This window comes from Anolis carolinensis, chromosome 4 (assembly GCF_035594765.1).
Source record: "Anolis carolinensis isolate JA03-04 chromosome 4, rAnoCar3.1.pri, whole genome shotgun sequence".
NCBI classification, from domain to species: domain Eukaryota; kingdom Metazoa; phylum Chordata; class Lepidosauria; order Squamata; family Dactyloidae; genus Anolis; species Anolis carolinensis.
The window spans coordinates 190604348-190622300 of record NC_085844.1 but is presented as its reverse complement, the minus strand read 5'-3'; the positions used below and the strand labels follow the sequence as shown (position 1 = coordinate 190622300).

Here is a 17953-nt window from a genome sequence, read left to right as displayed (position 1 = left end):
GTTCTGTATTATTATACCACAGTAATTATTATATATTATATTTATAATCTTTTATTATCTGCTTAGAAGTCGATTATATGAGGCCCCTTCTACCCAGCTGTATAAAATCCACACTGAAGTGGATTATATGGCAGTGTGGATTCAAGATAATCAATTTCAAAGCAGATAATATAAGATTATAAATGGATAATATAGCTGTGTAGAAGGACCTTGAGTCTACACTGCCATATAATCCAGTTCAAATCAGATAATCTGTATTTTATAGGCAGTGTGGATCAGAACTAAGTGCATTCTGCCTATGCCCTGGGTGCCATTTTGGCTGAGGGAGTTGCTAGGATACGAAGGGGGCGGGGCCTAAAGGCAGCGGCGGGGTGGGGGGGGCTAAAGGCAGCAGATCCTACCTTTCAAACTGGCAGTTAGGGGGAGAAAGGCTCTTCCTCATCCTCTGTAATTTGGACTATTTTTCTAGGTTTTTTTGATTGAAAGACATATTTTGGATGACTATGTCTTTTGTGGCCAAATTGGTGTGATTTGGTTTTGTGGTTTTGTTGTTTACTCCATAGTAAAATGAATATTACATTTTTATATATATAGATTTAGTATTTCCTATCCAGGATATATGTATGTACCTTTGAGTCACCTGTCAACTCATGAATTTCACATAGTTTTCTTAGGCAAGCAATGGTTTGCTATTGCCTTCCTCTGAAATAGAGTGTACAATACTTGGTAATAAATGCTGATTGACAGTTCCTTTGCAATGCATTTTTGATGATATGAATAACCCTTAATCATCAAGTTTTTTTTTTAAAAAAAATCAACCAGTACAGCAAATTGAGTCTTAAAGAATGTTATCTTTTTATATTTGGATACTGAACCTATGTTTACAGACTTCTGTACTTGATTGATGGCCTTTCGGAAGTGCTCAGGCACTACACATGAGCCCCTACCTATTTCATGTTTCATATCTTCTTTCTAGATTGTGAAGAGGCCAGGAAATAAAGATGAATCTCCAATGATTGGAGACAAGGTTTATGTTCACTACAAAGGAAAGCTGGCTAATGGGAAAAAGTTTGATTCCAGCCGTGACAGGAATGAGCCATTTATCTTCAGCCTGGGCAAAGGTAAAGAGTGGAAAAGGTGGAGAAAGGTAAAGAGAGCTTTAGGGATATAGTGTGGGTTCTTGTCAATTAAATGACAGTTTATATATATAATCCTGTTTCAAAAGGCCTGTGAGACTATGAGTAAGAGCAAATACAGGAAGGGCTGGGAATTGGCAGCTGTGTGGATCTGCCAGTTCTATGCAAGGCAGTCACTTTGTTACTTTGTCTATTGTGAAATATTATGTCAAATGCAAAGATGTTTTTGTTAGTCACATTGAAGATACAAATCCTCAAACGTGGCAAACTGAAATGGGCTAATATAGGCTAAGAAACTTCAGCATTAATTCTTCTGTCAGTAGGCTAGGAATCTCTAAAAGATATTCCTCACAAAGTTACAAGTTGCATGTTTTTTTAAAGAAAACAATGTCAATTTATTAGTTTATATTCTATCATCCTAAATGTATACATAACATTTTATTTGGGGAGCCAATATACAAGCATAGATACTTTAAACCAGTTAATTTGCATGTTCCTCCTAAATGTGCATGTTTGTTTGCTTATTTTTCCTGGCTCAAATTTGGCTTCCAGTTGAATATCCAGACTGAGATACACTGATTTTGTTTAGGGTTTTTTTTTTACAAGTAAAGGAGGTAAAGTAAGAACCCTGGCTTATCATGAACAAGTAATGTACCAATGCACACTGCTTAACCATTCCTTCTTATTGCAGGAGTGACTAAGAGCCTTGCTCTGTGATTTATCTGTGCAAACCCAGAGGCAGCTACTACTCTGGTTTCCTTCCTTCCCAGAAAACCAGATATGGAATCAATCCATGCTCTGTTTTAGGTTTTTTATGGTCAACAAATCCGGTTTGTTGGAAGAGAAACAAATGAAAACAGCAGCTGCACCTGGTTTTGTACAACAAACTGTGATGTCCTTTAGTTTGTTTGACTGCTTCTGCTGCAAGTAGAAGGAGGATGCCATTCTTGCGGTTCCCTGTTGCATGAGTAAGGTGTTAAAATGGGATGGAAAAAGCTGCCTTTGTCTACTCCTTTTTCTGCTCGCCATCTATGTCTACATGGGCCAAATCAAGCAGACTCACTTTGCAACTGCTGCAGTGAGTAAACATTAGGCTTGATCGATCCATGAAAAATTTGATTCTAAACTCGTTTCAAAACTAGAGGGGGCATTTTTTCGTTTTTGTTGCTAATAATGAATTTGGCCCCCAAATTTTTTCGAAATTAACGAAAATTCGTTATTTTCGAAATTAATTCGTTAATGGCGGACGCACATGCGCGGTGGCCCAAAAACAGCCCGAAGGGGGGGGGACTTAGGGGGCTCTCCCGCCCTCATTTTTTGAGTGATCTTCTTCAAACTTGGTACAGTGGTAGAACACATTTAACACTGATAGCTCACCAAAATGTGGAACGTTTCCCTTATCCTCTGATTTTTGGCAAATTTTCATAGCTTTTATAATAAACCATTTTTTAATAATTGCAGAAATCTGTTCCTGGTTTGAAAGTCTTATTTCCTGTTAAATTGGGTTGTCTTTACTGTGAAAGTCATTGCTCTACTTCAGAAACTTTGTTTTTGTGGCTGAAACTTTGTTAAATTGGTGTAGTCCCCGGCTGAGACACAAGCAGCCCCGCTTGTGTTTGAGAGCGGTGAAGGGACAAAGGCACCCCCTCTTCTTTCCCCAAAAGGAGTTGTATTTTGTACAGGGAAGTATGGGATATGCAACTCTTTCCCAAACTTGGCTTAGGATTATCAGGAAGCGTCCCCGGCTGAGACACAAGCAGCCCCGCTTGTGTTTGAGAGCGGTGAAGGGACAAAGGCACCCCCTTCTTTCCCCAAAAGGAGTTGTATTTTGTACAGGGAAGTATGGGATATGCAACTCTTTCCCAAACTTGGCTTAGGATTATCAGGAAGCGTCCCCGGCTGAGACACAAGCAGCCCCGCTTGTGTTTGAGAGCGGTGAAGGGACAAAGGCACCCCCCCTTCTTTCCCCAAAAGGAGTTGTATTTTGTACAGGGAAGTATGGGATATGCAACTCTTTCCCAAACTTGGCTTAGGATTATCAGGAAGCGTCCCCGGCTGAGACACAAGCAGCCCCGCTTGTGTTTGAGAGCGGTGAAGGGACAAAGGCACCCCCCCTTCTTTCCCCAAAAGGAGTTGTATTTTGTACAGGGAAGTATGGGATATGCAACTCTTTCCCAAACTTGGCTTAGGATTATAAGAAAGCGTCCCTGGCTGAGACACAAGCAGCCCCGCTTGTGTTTGAGAGCGGTGAAGGGACAAAGGCACCCCCTCTTCTTTCCCCAAAAGGAGTTGTATTTTGTACAGGGAAGTATGGGATATGCAACTCTTTCCCAAACTTGGCTTAGGATTATCAGGAAGCGTCCCCGGCTGAGACACAAGCAGCCCCGCTTGTATTTGAGAGCGGTGAAGGGACAAAGGCACCCCCCCTTCTTTCCCCAAAAGGAGTTGTATTTTGTACAGGGAAGTATGGGATATGCAACTCTTTCCCAAACTTGGCTTAGGATTATCAGGAAGCGTCCCTGGCTCGGATCCCTTGTTTCCAAAAACACTTTTGCGTGGAAAAAAGGAGAAAGCCCACCCCGCCCGCAAGAGGAAAAATGGCGCAGCACCAGGAAAAAAACACCCACAGGACAGCCCTTTGCAAAAACAAAAGAAAAAGAAAGACCCAACTAACACACACCACCCAAACTCAGCCAGCCACCCCACCTTTTCTCCCGGTCTTCACACAGCCATGCTGTGACGCAGCAATCTTTCCTGCCTGCCAGTGCCTGCACCAAAATCTCCCTTCCACCCTCTCCAAAATTCCCAGTGCGACTGAGCCACGAGGCGTGTGTGCACGCTCAGGACGTCCTACCAGCCCCTCCCCCTGGTTAAACGTGCTCTCTGATTGGCTACAAGGTGCAAACAACACGCTAGATTGCCCCAGTGGACTTAAACAAGTTTGGATGATTTGCCAAAGCATTTTTTAAAAACGAAAAAAAAGGCGCCATAACGGAAAACGGCCAATCGCGGTTCGAAACCGCGATATCCAGGCGTGTGGACAACCAAGGTTCGATATTGCTTCAAGACAAACGAAAATAACGAATCAATAACGGTAAACGGGGAAAACGAATTATTTGAGCAAGCCTAGTAAACATGATACACAGCTGCTTTTATAGCAGAAGTGCTGTTTCCAGCATTAATCTGGAAAAAAGGAGAACCAGAATTTACTCTGGCACTTCCTGGAAGCTCTCAAATGATCCTGGTGTTTATCAAGGTGTGGACAGCTGGATCCAGTCCCATCCAGTATTCACTTGTCAAACAGACCTACTGCTTTGTCACTGACTAGAAGCATGCCTTGCTGGAGCCATTGCTTCTGGTGATCATATGGCGAGATGCCCTGTTACCTCACCAGAAGTAATGTTGCCAGCAAAGCTCTACCAAGGGGCTGCTTGGAGCTGCGTCTGGATGGCGAAATAATGGTGATGTCCCCAAGGAGAATTGTTGGCCCAGCTGGTCATGTGAACCCCAAAAGGGCTTCAGGACACTTCTACAATCTTACGTGTGTATTCCCATGCTGCCACTGGACCCGCTTTGGAGCATTTTATTCCAGTGTATTTCATTAAGTGTGGCTGAAGCTACTTCCTTTTTATGCATTTACAAGTTTTTATTAAGCTAATCCATAGTTGCTTGCAACTGTGAAGAAAGCTTACATCTTCAATAGTTTCATATGATGCATGTTGATTTTTGCACTCAAAGAATTCAAATGGTAGAACCTTTTCTTATTAAAATGTATCAGGAACTATAGGAGCTACAAAGTCTTCAACACCAAACAAATGTATAACCAGCTCATTTTTCCATTGATACTAAATTAGAGAAGTTTGTATATGAAAAACATTATACTTAAATCTTGTTGTTTCATTCTTGATCATATTTATGATCTTGTAAGATTTGAATATATTAAGTATGATGTATTCATATTATAAGCATGGGTTTAAAGTTGTGATAGCAAGGTCTGTTACAGTAATTAGTATTATTTGGTGACATCAAAAGCCATTTTCTATACCCATGTCTCAGCTTCCACACAAGGTATATAAAAGAATGAATCCGAGTTTCTTCTGACAACAGTGAGAGAGCTGCTTTTTGGCAATCATATAACATCTTGGGGGAAGTACTTGACTCCTCATGATTTTTTCAGTTTTGATTTTGCCAATTTTGTTACATTTTGTTAGTGTTTGGGGATGAATGAATTACCATACTAAATGAATGTCTGCAGCTCTATAGAGCTCTAAAAGTGTTTTTAAAATCCTTAGTGATGCAACCATGTTTGGTACTAACATGTGTTTCCCTTCTGACAGTTTGTCTTTATTCTATTCTTAAACTTATAGCAATTCTTAAACAATAGATTCTATCCATAGTATAGCATATCTTTTCCAGATTAACTTGCTATCCAAGTTTGTTATAAGGTTGTTACAAAGTTTTAATAGAAAACCGTGCTTTGAAACTTTTCCTCATGCATGGAGGAATAGAGAGAGTGGAGCATGCAAGGACAGAAATTCTTATGGTTTATTATATTGAGCAGTGTCTGATATGTAAAATGAAGTTGCCCAAATTCTTTTGTAGTCCCAAGGACTGTAGTGTGTAGATATGAGAGGAGTGGTTAAATCTCCCATTCCTGCATGTTGTGTTAACTGCAGATTAGTAGAAGAGAAAATCTCACCTATCCTATAGCAGTCATCACTAAGATTACAGAACTGCTGAACATGCGGAATCTCTTCTGCTGTTACCTACAATTGTGAGTGAATTGTATTTTTCATTCACACGCTATCTGTTCAGTTGTGCTTTGGAGTACTTGAGCAGCATCCCAGCAGCCCATTGCAACATTAATGTTGGCCAATGGCTACATGTAGATCAGTGATTTGCGGATTTTGGTCCCCCAGGTATTTTGGGCTTTAGTTCCCAGAAATCCCAGACAACTTGGCCAAAAGTTAGGAATTCTGGTAGCTAAAACCAAACCATTTGGAGAATCAAAATTTGGGAAACACTGATATAGACACATGACCAAAAGCTGTTCATCCTGCCACAGTGAATGAAAATTGTAGGACAAACCTGCTCACAACTTATTTAAAGAAATTGTTAGTGTAGAAACAGTTGAGACTTACAGATAAATTTGTTGGGTTTTCCAGAATTTTGAAATGTACACTTCCAAAGTATAATGGAGTATTAAATGTATGGCTTTAAAAATTGAAAGGCAATAAAATTACATTTTTTTTCTTTTTTAGAGCTTACTGACACAAACTGTTTAATTGAAATTTCTTTTTACTAGGCCAGGTCATCAAGGCATGGGACATTGGGGTTGCCACCATGAAAAAAGGTGAAATCTGCCACTTGCTGTGCAAACCAGAATATGCATATGGTTCTGCTGGTAGTGTTCCAAAGATCCCCTCAAATGCAACACTCTTCTTTGAGGTAAGTATTTTTATTATTATTTATTGGTATTATATGTTACATTAATATTCTACCTTTTCTCCAAATGCTGATGGTAGAGAACAGCAATAATATACAAAGTAAAATACAAGTAGATACATGCAGGTCAAAATCAAGGAAGACAACAACCAGTTGGACAAATTTCAACATACAGACAGTCCCCAAGTTACGAACAAAATAGGTTCTATAGGTTTGTTCTTAAGTTGAATTTTTATGTAAGTTGGAACATGTACATTTTTTAAAAGTAGCTCCAGCCAAATAAATAAATAAATAAATAAATAAATAAACAAACATTATTAGTTTTGGATAGCATAGGGAATGGTTAACACCCCTGTGATGTTTATTTTGAAGTCTGTGTCCCTGTTCAGAAGATTTCTCCTCATTTTCTGTCCCTGTGATAATTGGATTTTGAAAAATGTGGCTTGTTGTGGAAACAAGGATTGGTGCTAAAGCTTCAGTGGAGACACCTTTCCCACATGATAACTCTTTCAGGAGTGAATTTCCCTTCCAAGGGGGAGATTTCTCTCCGTTCCTGTTATCTCACCCCTGTTTTTAACTATGAGTCGTATGTAAGTCGGATGTTTGTCACTCGGGGACTGTCTGTACTTACATTGCCCATAACAATCAACTTAAAGGGATGTGTTCTCAATAAAACATTATTGCATAATAACAGAAAGCATCAAAGAAATGGATCAACAGGCCTTCCTTGGGAAAGAGTTTTAGAGTCTGGGAGCAATGAACCCAACATAACTAGCTACGTGATTTTCCTGTCTTTTTTCTCTTTCCTAGGAATTAAAAGTTTCCCACCTAATCTTGTGTACATGCAAACATCTGCTTTCTGCAAAAGGATGATTTTATCTTGCAATGGCTGTTTAAGCTTAAAGGTGTCCTGAAAACTGGCTGTCATGCCACTTTCTTCATTATTTGTGGTACTAACAACCACCAATCTCTCCACTCTATGAGAAGACACATGTGGCTTATTCAATATATGTTGCCTTTTGAAAAGAACATACTTGAAGGGCACAGTGATTTGCTCTTAACTCTGCTGCCCGTACAAGCCTAATTACAAGGTCATATAAACTTGTGCAAAGCAAACAGAAAAATTCCACCTTGACATTTTGATGATATAGAATGGAATACGAATACTGTGCCATGACTCTGGGAAAACAGTTTTTGGATTTCATTTTCTTTACCTTGTTCCTTTCTCTAGTGAGCATAATGCCGATAAGAAGAGGGAATACATAGAATTCCATTTTTCTCATTACTTCCTATTACTTCTCTTAGTTGTTGCTGTGTGCCTACAAGTCATTTCCAACTTATGGCAACCCTATCATGGGGTTTTCTTGGCAAGACTTTTTCATAGGGGAGTTGCCTTCTCTTAGACTTCTCTTAGATCGAGGTCATTTGGGTTCCATCACTGATGTTAATAAGTTGTTGTGTAGAGCTCATTCTCATGAGTCCTCTGCTCGTTTTAACATGTTCATGGTGAATCTGTCTGAATACTCACTTTGAGTTGATGCCACAGTTGGACTGCATAATTCATACAGCTTATTTGTCATGAACTGATTAGAATAATAGCCATGTGCATCAGTTAGCCCTAAGATTCCATGCTTTCTTCTCTTGTCCTTTTATACAAAAAATGACATTTACATTGTTCAATTTTAGGTGATATTATTACTTTGAAGTTTGATCTTTTTTCAGATTGAATTGCTTGATTTCAAGGGAGAGGATTTATTTGAGAATGGAGGTATTATCCGCAGAATCAAACAGAAAGGTGAAGGATACTCCAACCCTAATGAAGGAGCAGCTGTTCAAAGTAAGTTCTGATGTTGAGACAGAACTATAGCTCAGTAGCCGACTGCTGATGGGTGGGATAGATAGAAACTAAAGCAGTAGCAGTTTGCTGTCTCTGCTTGTTACCAGCTCTTAGCTTTTAATTGGCATCTTCGTTTTATATGGTTAGGAATAATGAAAACACAACATGTCTGCATTAGCGCTGGCTTTTGGGGCTAAATAGGGCTGTGGGGGTTAGTTTCAGTAGATTGAATTGTGCTGCAGTCAGTTATGTTTTCTTTCGATTTAGGGGAATGCACTTTGCCATCTCTGTATGTTTTCTGAAAATGTGTTATGTTGGCAATTTCAGATGCTTTAGCTGTATTGTTATTAACAAAACAAATCAACTCAAAAATACTTTATATCCTGTTACATAATTGTTCTTTATATATCTTAATTTCTTGTCAGTGCTCTCCACTACAGTAGAAACATGTCTTTGTGGTACTTTATTCCACCAGTAAAATGCACAAAGATAATTGTACTTCATTATACTTGTACAATCATTGTATGCTTATTATATCAGTGTCATCCCACAAGTAATATATAGAGATCATAACACAGTGTTATCACAGTGGCTGCCTTAGTATGTTGTATATAGTAACATTGAACAGAGTATATTGCAACATTTTAGAAGCCCCCTTCCCACCAATTCTCTCCCACTTCCCCATTATTTATATATCTGTAATATAGAGTTATTTCTGACTTGTTTGCCCTAATCCATCATGGGGGAATGGAATATACATTACTCACTGGCTATTATAAGAAGCATTGGAAGGGAGAGTAACTCTTTAGACTAGGGTGTCCAAGTCAATTTTGCTAAGGCTCACATTAGCCTTATGGTTGCCTTCAAAAGGCTGTTTATAATTGCAAGACCTTATAAATGTAACTATGTTGCCCTTGCATTGAAAGCACCACAGGCCACATGTTTGTTCTAGACCAGTGGTTCCCAAACTTATTTGGCCTACTGCCCTCTTTCTAGAAAAAATATTACTCAGCGCCCCCTGGAAAGGGGGGCGTAGCTTAGAGGGGTGGGTGTGGCTCCTGCTCAAGAGGGCGAGGCTGAGCCTCTCCCCTAGTCCAAGATGCAGGGCTGGGAGGAGGAGGTGGGCAGGGCCACAAATGGGCAGCTAGGACTGGGATGGGCGGAGTTATGAGCTCTGAGGCAGGGCTGAGCTTCTATCCCTGTCCTGCAGTGCCTGCCAGGACATGGGCAGGGCTAGAGGAGGGGGCGGGGCCTCTTCCCAAGTGCCTGACGGGGCTGAACCTCTACACCCTGCCCCTGTGTTCTAACAAGCGCCTCAGGGGAGGTATACAGTGGCTCAGCCCTGTCTCACACTCTTAAGAAGAGGCCCTGCCCCCCTAGCCCCGCCCTTTACTTCTAAAAGGCCTCTCAGGAGAGGTATAGATTCTCAGCCCTGTCTCAGGCTCTTGGGAAGAAGCTATGCTCACTCCTCTAGCTCCACCCCCTGTGTCCTAACAGGCGCCTCAGGTACTCAGCCCTGTCTCTGGCACTTGGGAAGAGGCCCCTCCCCTCCCCTGGCCCTGCCCCCGTGTCCTAATAGGTGGCATTACCGCCCACTGGATCGCTGCAGCACCCACCAGGGGGCAGTAGCGCCCACTTTGGGAATCACTGTTCTAGACTATTAAACTTTCACAATAGCTCACATTTTCCCTACTGAAAAAGACCTGCATTTGAACCAACATAAACTTGTAGTTTTGCTTCTGCTGGCAGAAGGGAGGGCATATAACTATTGCTAAATAACAACTATAATAGTACAGTAGAATCTCGCTTATCCAACGTAAACGGGCTGGCAGAACGTTGGATAAGCAAATATGTTGGATAATAAGGAGAGATTAAGGAAAAGCCTATTAAACGTCAAATTAGGTTATGATTTTACAAATTAAGCACCAAAACATTATGTTATACAACAAATTTGACAGAAAAAGTAGTTCAATACTCAGTAATGTCATGTAGTAATTACTGTATTTACGAATTTAGCACCAAAATATCACGATGTATTGAAAACATTGACTACAAAAATGCGTTGGATAATCCAGAACGTTGGATAAGTGAGTGTTGGATAAGTGGGACTCTACTGTACTAATTTTTTCCACTGTCTCTTATGAGAAGCTTTCACTTCTGCCCCTGTACCACAAGACAATCTGTGGCATCAAAAGTAATTTGGAAGTTGAGTCTCCAGACAGGGGTTCCCAGTCTAATACTTCCCTGTGTTTACATAAGCCTCCCTTCTAAGGAAGACTGGGATAGTCCTGCAAAAAGAATTGATTTTTTCCCCTTTGGCAGATGATCTAGTGCCATGCTTGCACGTTTTATCCAAAACAATAAAATTCTGCCATTCAAGCTACAGGTCTGTCTTAAGCACTTCAACAGCTCTTGCAAACTCCAACTTCAAAACCTATCCTGCTGCTAGTACTTAATTTCAAGGGTACAGTAAAAATTTAGTTGGCCAATCTGACCAAGAGCTTGCAGTGGTGACACTAAGGCAGAAGAAATGGAAACCATTTCAGCCTTGGGTATTGGAAATTATTTAGGATTATATTTATTCTGTGGTAACTTTATTCTGTGGTAACTGGGCTTTCCCAGACTGTCCAATAGTTCTAGCAAATTCCATTTCATGATTTTATGCATTGTAATCCCTTGTAGTGGTTTCCGCTACAAAATCCAGTTGTTCCCTAAGTATATCAGACTTTTGGCTCTTGTTTTTTGCTATTTTTAATAGATGTTACCACTGTGATTTATATACCTTTCAGTCTATTCTAACCTTAATTACCTTATTCTTTCTCTTGCATAAATGATAGAAGTTTACAAGAAGAATTGCTTAAGTTTACTTCAATTGTAAAAAATATGAATAGAAGTTCATGAAACAGTAATGTAGTTGAAGGAAATCACCTGAGAAATACTTTTTCAAGCAACTGCAGGTTTTAAAGTGTTTTTTCTTCCTGTTGGTAAGCAGAAATCAACCTACAGCTTCCATGTGAGACAAACAAATCAACAAAGCACCCTGAAATAAACTATACACAATCTTAAAAAACACACACACACAGACAGACACACACAGATGCTTTTTATAGGCTAAAAAATGTATTAAAGGGTTAATACAAAACAGATAACTGGTCAGGGAATTAACAAATCACCCACAGTTACTGGGAGGGAAATGAATGAATTGGAGTGGAGTTAAAGAACTTTAATACAGCATTGCATGAGGAAACCAAAGGTATCATGCAGCTTGGGGTATTACAAAGCCAGTTGTAAATGGAGCTATACTCTCTTTCTGGTATTGATGGTTCCTTCTCCCCATTTTTCTTAATGGGAGAGGGACAGATTACTCTTAGTAGAGGCATGAACTGCTCACACACAATGAGCTTTTGGGATTAGGCAGAGGGCCCCATGCAATTAGGCCAAGGGCCATAGGTGGCCCCTAGCCTAATTGTAGCTCATCTGGTAGAGTTCTTCTCCATTGGTGGTTTAATTTCTGAGTAGTGATGGTTTGGTTGAGCTGTAAATTATTAGCAAGTTGTTCTTTTCCTGATGTTTCAAAGCATATTATGGATTATTTTTTGTTAGTAAATGTGATAAAGTACTAGAAATTAGGAGTGTGTGGCAGGAAAATGAGTTTTCTCTGAAAAAAACAACATACAATTGCAAACATGCCTTGTTCCAAGAGAGTAAAGTGTTTGGATTGAGCCACATTTCACATTCCTTGTCAGCAAGAGTGAAGTAGAAATGTGTGGATGATTTGGAATGAATTAGAGCAGGTTGTTTGATTATTATATTTTGAAAGCAAGCAGGTGGTAAAACCTCAGCAGCAATGAATTAGCGGATAATGTTTCTGCTGAGTTCTAGTAAAACCCAGTATTAACTTGGGAGCTAATTTAAAAAGATTCATAAGAGCACTACTATAATTAGAATGGGAGAAAATGTGAATGTTTCTGCACTGTATTTTTCTAGACAGTGTTATTAGGTTGAGTGATAGGGCATAATTCACATCTCTGCTTCCTAAAACACAACACAGTTGAATATTTGCATTCCAAGTTGTGTTACAGCCCCTCTGCTGTTTTAATCAGAGTACAAATTGCTGTCAGTGCACAGAGTTCATGTGCCAGCCACATTCAGAACACAGTGTTCTGAGCTCTTCAAAACAAAATCGCTCTAGGCACTGAGAGAACAATAAGTTAGCTCAGCAGCTGAAGCGATGTTCCCTAGCCTGGCTGGGGTTTCTTGCTCTGTAATCCAAGTGTAATTCAAGCCCAACAATCTCTCTCAAAGAGCAGTTAACTAAAGTTTGATAATCAAGTTGTGGATTTCTCTTCTGTGTTACATTTGCAATTCATGTGGAATCATTCCCTCTAATAACAAACCCCAGCCATCAAATGCCTGTAGATTAGAGAAGAGTCACCCCCACCCCTAAAATGAAATCTAACCAAGTGACTCCCAAGTCCTACACGATTACAGAGGCTGATAAATAAAAAGAAAGATGACTTTTGACACTTACACACCATGTTCCAAGTTGGACATTCCAGATCTAAACATGCAGAGATAAGAAAATATTGCAATAACTCATCCTGTTGTCCAGCAAGGACAGTCCTGTTTTTGTTGCTCTTCCTGTATGTGCTGGGGAGACAAACTGATACCTAATCACAGCTATACGGTATAAATTAATTGTGCACTGTTTTATTCAGGTACCTCTCACATCTGTGTGCTAATAATAAAGAAAAAGGAGAGCAATATCACCCTGTAGTTGCATTATACTAAAAGAATGGGTGCTACATTAATTTTGAGTGGAATGGACTCACAAAATAGCCTAACATTTCCCAACAATCCTGAGTGAGAAGAGAAGAACACAGAACCAGTAAATAGAAATATGGTGTAAAAATGATAATTTTCTCAACATTCCTGGAGACATCAACACAAACATGACTTCTTAGGGACTAAATTAGCAACATGTTGTTCTCTCTCTACAGGGAGCTAATGAGCACAACGATAGGGTCATGTCCCCAATGCACAAAAAGCATCATGATACATAATATTCAAGATGGCGTTATTGATTCCCCACTGCATTACCCTCCGTTCCACAGACCAGTATAGGTTGATTATCCATTATCCAAAATGCTTGAAACCACAAGGATTTGGGATCTTTGATTGTTTCAGCTTTTGGAATATTGGTATATACCTAATGAGATATCTTGGAGATGGGACCCAAGTATAAAAACATAATTCAATTATGTCTGATATATAATTTATAAACTTATTTAAAAAGTAATTTTATATGCCATATTTTATGCATATTAAGTTTGTGTACATTGAATCACCAGAAAGCAAAGGTATCACTATCTCAGCCACCCATGTGAACAACGTTGAATTTTGGGGTGTTTCAGCTTTTGAAACTCTGGATAAGAGATGTTCAACTTGTATTTCAAGTCTCCAGTTTAAGTGCAGGCATGAGTTAATATCCCATTTAGTTTATCAACAGCTGTTACAGAACAAAATACATGAAGGTGAGGTAGCAGGGCTCATAGGACAATATCCACAAAGCTCCATTGAAGAAACCACAGTCAAAGAGCACAAAGATTACATCACTTTCCACTTGAGGGAAGAAAAGGACACTTTTTCCAAGCAGCCAAAGAAGAGGATCAGAGCAAATGCTCAGAAAAGGAGTGTACTGCCAGAAGCCTCCAGTACCTCACTGCAAAGGGATCTAGATAAACATCTAAGCCCAATCATATACAGCTTTTGGATATGTAATACAACATATCATTTTGAATAAGATCAAAAAGGACACTTCATGTGACTTAGACCAAACCTGGAATCACCAGAGCTTTCTCTAGCCATTCAGCAACAGTAGCACATAGAAGTCAACAATATATTTGCATTCCCTAGCCCTAAAACCCAACCATAAAGGCAAAGAGTTTGTCATGCCAGAAATCCCCTTATCCTGCTTCAAATCCCGGCTGTAATGCGTCACTGACAGCCTGAGCCAATTAGGAAGAATTTCTCATTTCTACATACGTAGTCCAACCAGACATTTTGAGCGCACTCTCAATTCTCTTTATGTTGCTTTGTAGACCATCCCTTTCAGATTTCACTTTCTATCACTCTCATCCTCTGCTACCTTCCTCCCCACCCCCTGCACATAATAACTGTTGACTTGGATGTAGCTCCCAACTCCGTAATGATGTTTAGAGCTGTGGGCTCATCCCATATAGGGTGCCAAAAGGAAGAAGAGCTATTACTTCTGGGTCTATCAAGCTTCCTCCATGATTCACACAATCTATTGGTATACTATCTAAAACCAATTTCCACTAAAGTTATGGCAACCAACTTCCACCAACAAAGAAGCATTACTTCTGGCAGAGGTATAGCCTTTATTGCACTACCCATGATAGAGGAAATTCTGAAAGAAAAAATTACACTTGTGGTGTTGTCAGTCTCACTCCAGTAAGTCTCCTGTGCTGTCAATTATGAATAACAGGCATTTAGACAGCAATATGCCTGATTTGATTGAAGTTAATTCAATGACCATTCACTTACAGATAGATTTCTAGGCAGGATAGGCACCTTTGACATGTCTGGAGGCCAGTTAAAGTCCCTAAAAACTTTGTGAAGGCTGCACCACAAAAATGTAGTTAGAGCTGCTGGGTGTCGGAGGGAGCCACTTCTAGGTTGTCTAAATCATGTTGTTGCAGTGTGCGTATGTGTGTGTGTGTGTGTGTGGGGGGGGGGGGTAATGGTTGAGAAATCACCAGGGTGAATGTGGACCATATGTACCCTACCTTGCTTTAAACCAATTGCTTTTTAAAAACAGAAAAAACAATCCTTTATTGCTGCTGGGGATTTGGAATATCAGTGTTCAGGTAGAAGAGTCAAAGGGTAAAAACAACAATGTAAATTATCTGAATAAGCCATTGTTACAACAGTGATTTTGTGTAATTCAGTAAATCATGGTTAAAACAAATCTTGACTTAGCACTGTGTGCAAATATAGTGTATGTGGAGAATAAACACTGTGAGACTTAGAAATGATGTTTAGAGTTTCGTTGACATTTTCCTGTGACATCACAACTGTTTTCTGATTTTGAGGCGCAGAGATAAATTATGACACCAGTGTTGTCTCTTACCTTAAGAAATCAGATCACAGGCCAGTAGTTACTGATGGTTAGCAGTCCGATTAGATATTGCTCTGTCACAATCTATGGATGAGATTCTAAATCAATTGCCTGCTTATGTATATTAAACTAAACACCATCTCCTGTTCTAATCTTCTTCTCTGCTGTGGCCCCCCGATTGTGGAACTCACTGCCCGGTGAGATTAGGCAAGCCCCCACACTAGCAGCCTTTAAGAAAGACCTGAAAACATGGCTCTTCTGTTGTGCCTTTGGAGAGTAATCACTTCATACATTCCTTTTGCTGCTCTCCTTCAATATTTGTCCTCCAGATCGCACCGCCACTTTATGATCCTGTCCTCTGTGGTTTTTACTCCTACTTCCTTTCTCACCTCGAGTTTTAATCTAGTGTCCATGTGGCCCGCCCTTGGTTTTATTGTTCTTTGACCTTGTTTAATGTAGTGTATATTTTCTTTTATTGTGTTGTTTAATGTGCTATGATTTGTTGTTCTATTATATTTTGTTATATTGTATTGTTCTGGGCATGGCCCCATGTAAGCCGCCCCGAGTCCCCATTGGGGAGATGGTGGTGGGGTATAAATAAAGTTTATTATTATTATTATTATTATTATTATTATTATTATTATTATTATTATTATTAATCCTGCAGTTCTGCCTAATTAGGCAGCAGCCAGTTTGAGCAATTGAGGCCTGTTCTCCTATAAATTGAGATATAGCAAGCAAATGTTTCCACCCACTTGTAATCCCTGGTGCAATAGGCAGAACCAGGATCCCTGTTACAATTTCTCCTCACCCTGGAGATCACTGGGGTGGTGGAGGAAAAATCCGTCTGCTGCCTCCCAATTGACAGAAGAACAGATCTCCATCACTCACTGGCGCTATTTCCTGTTAAGGCAAGATTGTGGAACTTTTAGAATACCTACCTATTCCATACACTTGCCATAATCATGAATATGTTGGGATTGTAAATACAAACCCATTATGGATGTGTAACTCTTAGGTTTCTCATTTGTAACTCCAATCATGAATTTGGGCCTTAATATTTTAGCAAATTTCAAAGTTAGCTATGGTAGTTTGCCGCTACAAGAACTACAGTCTCATAGTATCTTAAAGTCTAGGTGATTTGTTCTGATGTAGGTTTTTCTGGCCTGGGAGCATCTTCTGCCAGATGCATGAAGTGTTATCTTTAGCTGAAAATTTTATTGGCAGATCCCAGGTGCATCTATCGTCTCGTACACTATAGAATTAATGCATATTGACATGACTTTGCTTGCAATAGTTCAATGCTATGGAATCAATGGTAGTTTTACAAGTTCTTTAGCCTTCTCTGTTAAAGAATGCTGACACCTCACTAAATTACAAACCCCACAATTCCGTAGTACTGAGCCATGGATGTTAAAGCAGTGTCAAACTGCATTATTTCTACAATGTAGATGCATCTACATTCTGTTTTGTTACTTTATTGCATTTTATTTCCTTTGATCTCACTGCTTCCATTATATCAATTTTTAAATACCAATTGGTTTTGTGTGATATCTACGTTTGAGGAACTGTACCTCAGAAAAATTATATACTATAAGATTGTTGTCTCTGCATCTTTCAGGTCAGTTTTAAATGATATAGTATTTACATGGTGTTTTATTCTCACAGTGTTTCTTACTAAACATCATGTTGTCTGCCTTTCTTGAAGTCTTTGAGAAGTGCTAATTGGCTGTCAAATAAAGAGTGAGCTCCCCACTCACTTTTGTCTGGATATGGAAGTGTTTTTTCTAAAGGAAAATGCAGGCTTTCTTAACTTCCAGTTGTACTGATGGGGTGCAGTTTCTAATGAATTAAGGGATAGCATTATGCCTCCCCACACATCCCTAACTTTGATGCTGCTGTTCCAAAATAGGAGCAATTGGCAATAATCAATGTTAATGTTGTTGCTACCAGTTCATTCATGCAGTCTTAAGTCAGTGGTGGTGGTCGCATTTCAGAAATGGAGAGTATTTAGCAGCACTGTGGCTTTAGAGTTTATTTTGGCAGCCATCCCATGCATTATGGGATACAAATGGTAGCAAAAATACATTTTGGTTATATTCCTCATTAATGCTTCTCAAAATATTGTGAGTAGATGGTGCTTTGCAGCTTATGATTCCCTCTTCTCCCATATAGTCCATCTGAAAGGATTCTGTGATGGCAGAATGTTTGATTGCAGAGATGTAGCTTTCACTGTTGGAGAAGGAGAAGACCATGATATTCCCATTGGAATTGACAAAGCCCTGGAGAAGATGCAAAGGGGGGAACACTGCATTCTGCATATTGGAGCTCAGTAAGAAACTTGGGAGTCTGTCGCTCTCCCACTCCGTTTTATATACATATATACATAGTACA

At 39.6% G+C, this 17953-nt stretch overlaps 1 protein-coding gene across 2 annotated transcripts in view; it reads left to right on the top strand.

Annotated features, from left to right (window-relative positions):
* fkbp5 (FKBP prolyl isomerase 5) overlaps positions 1 to 17953 on the top strand; it is a 60059-nt gene that overhangs the window by 28135 nt on the left and 13971 nt on the right. For both annotated transcript variants that reach the window (XM_062978428.1, XM_003226480.4), the window contains exons 3-6: positions 977 to 1121; positions 6442 to 6584; positions 8304 to 8418; positions 17735 to 17891. In XM_062978428.1, coding sequence (XP_062834498.1) covers positions 977 to 1121; positions 6442 to 6584; positions 8304 to 8418; positions 17735 to 17891 — 560 coding nt within the window. The remainder of the gene's footprint in view (positions 1 to 976; positions 1122 to 6441; positions 6585 to 8303; positions 8419 to 17734; positions 17892 to 17953) is intronic.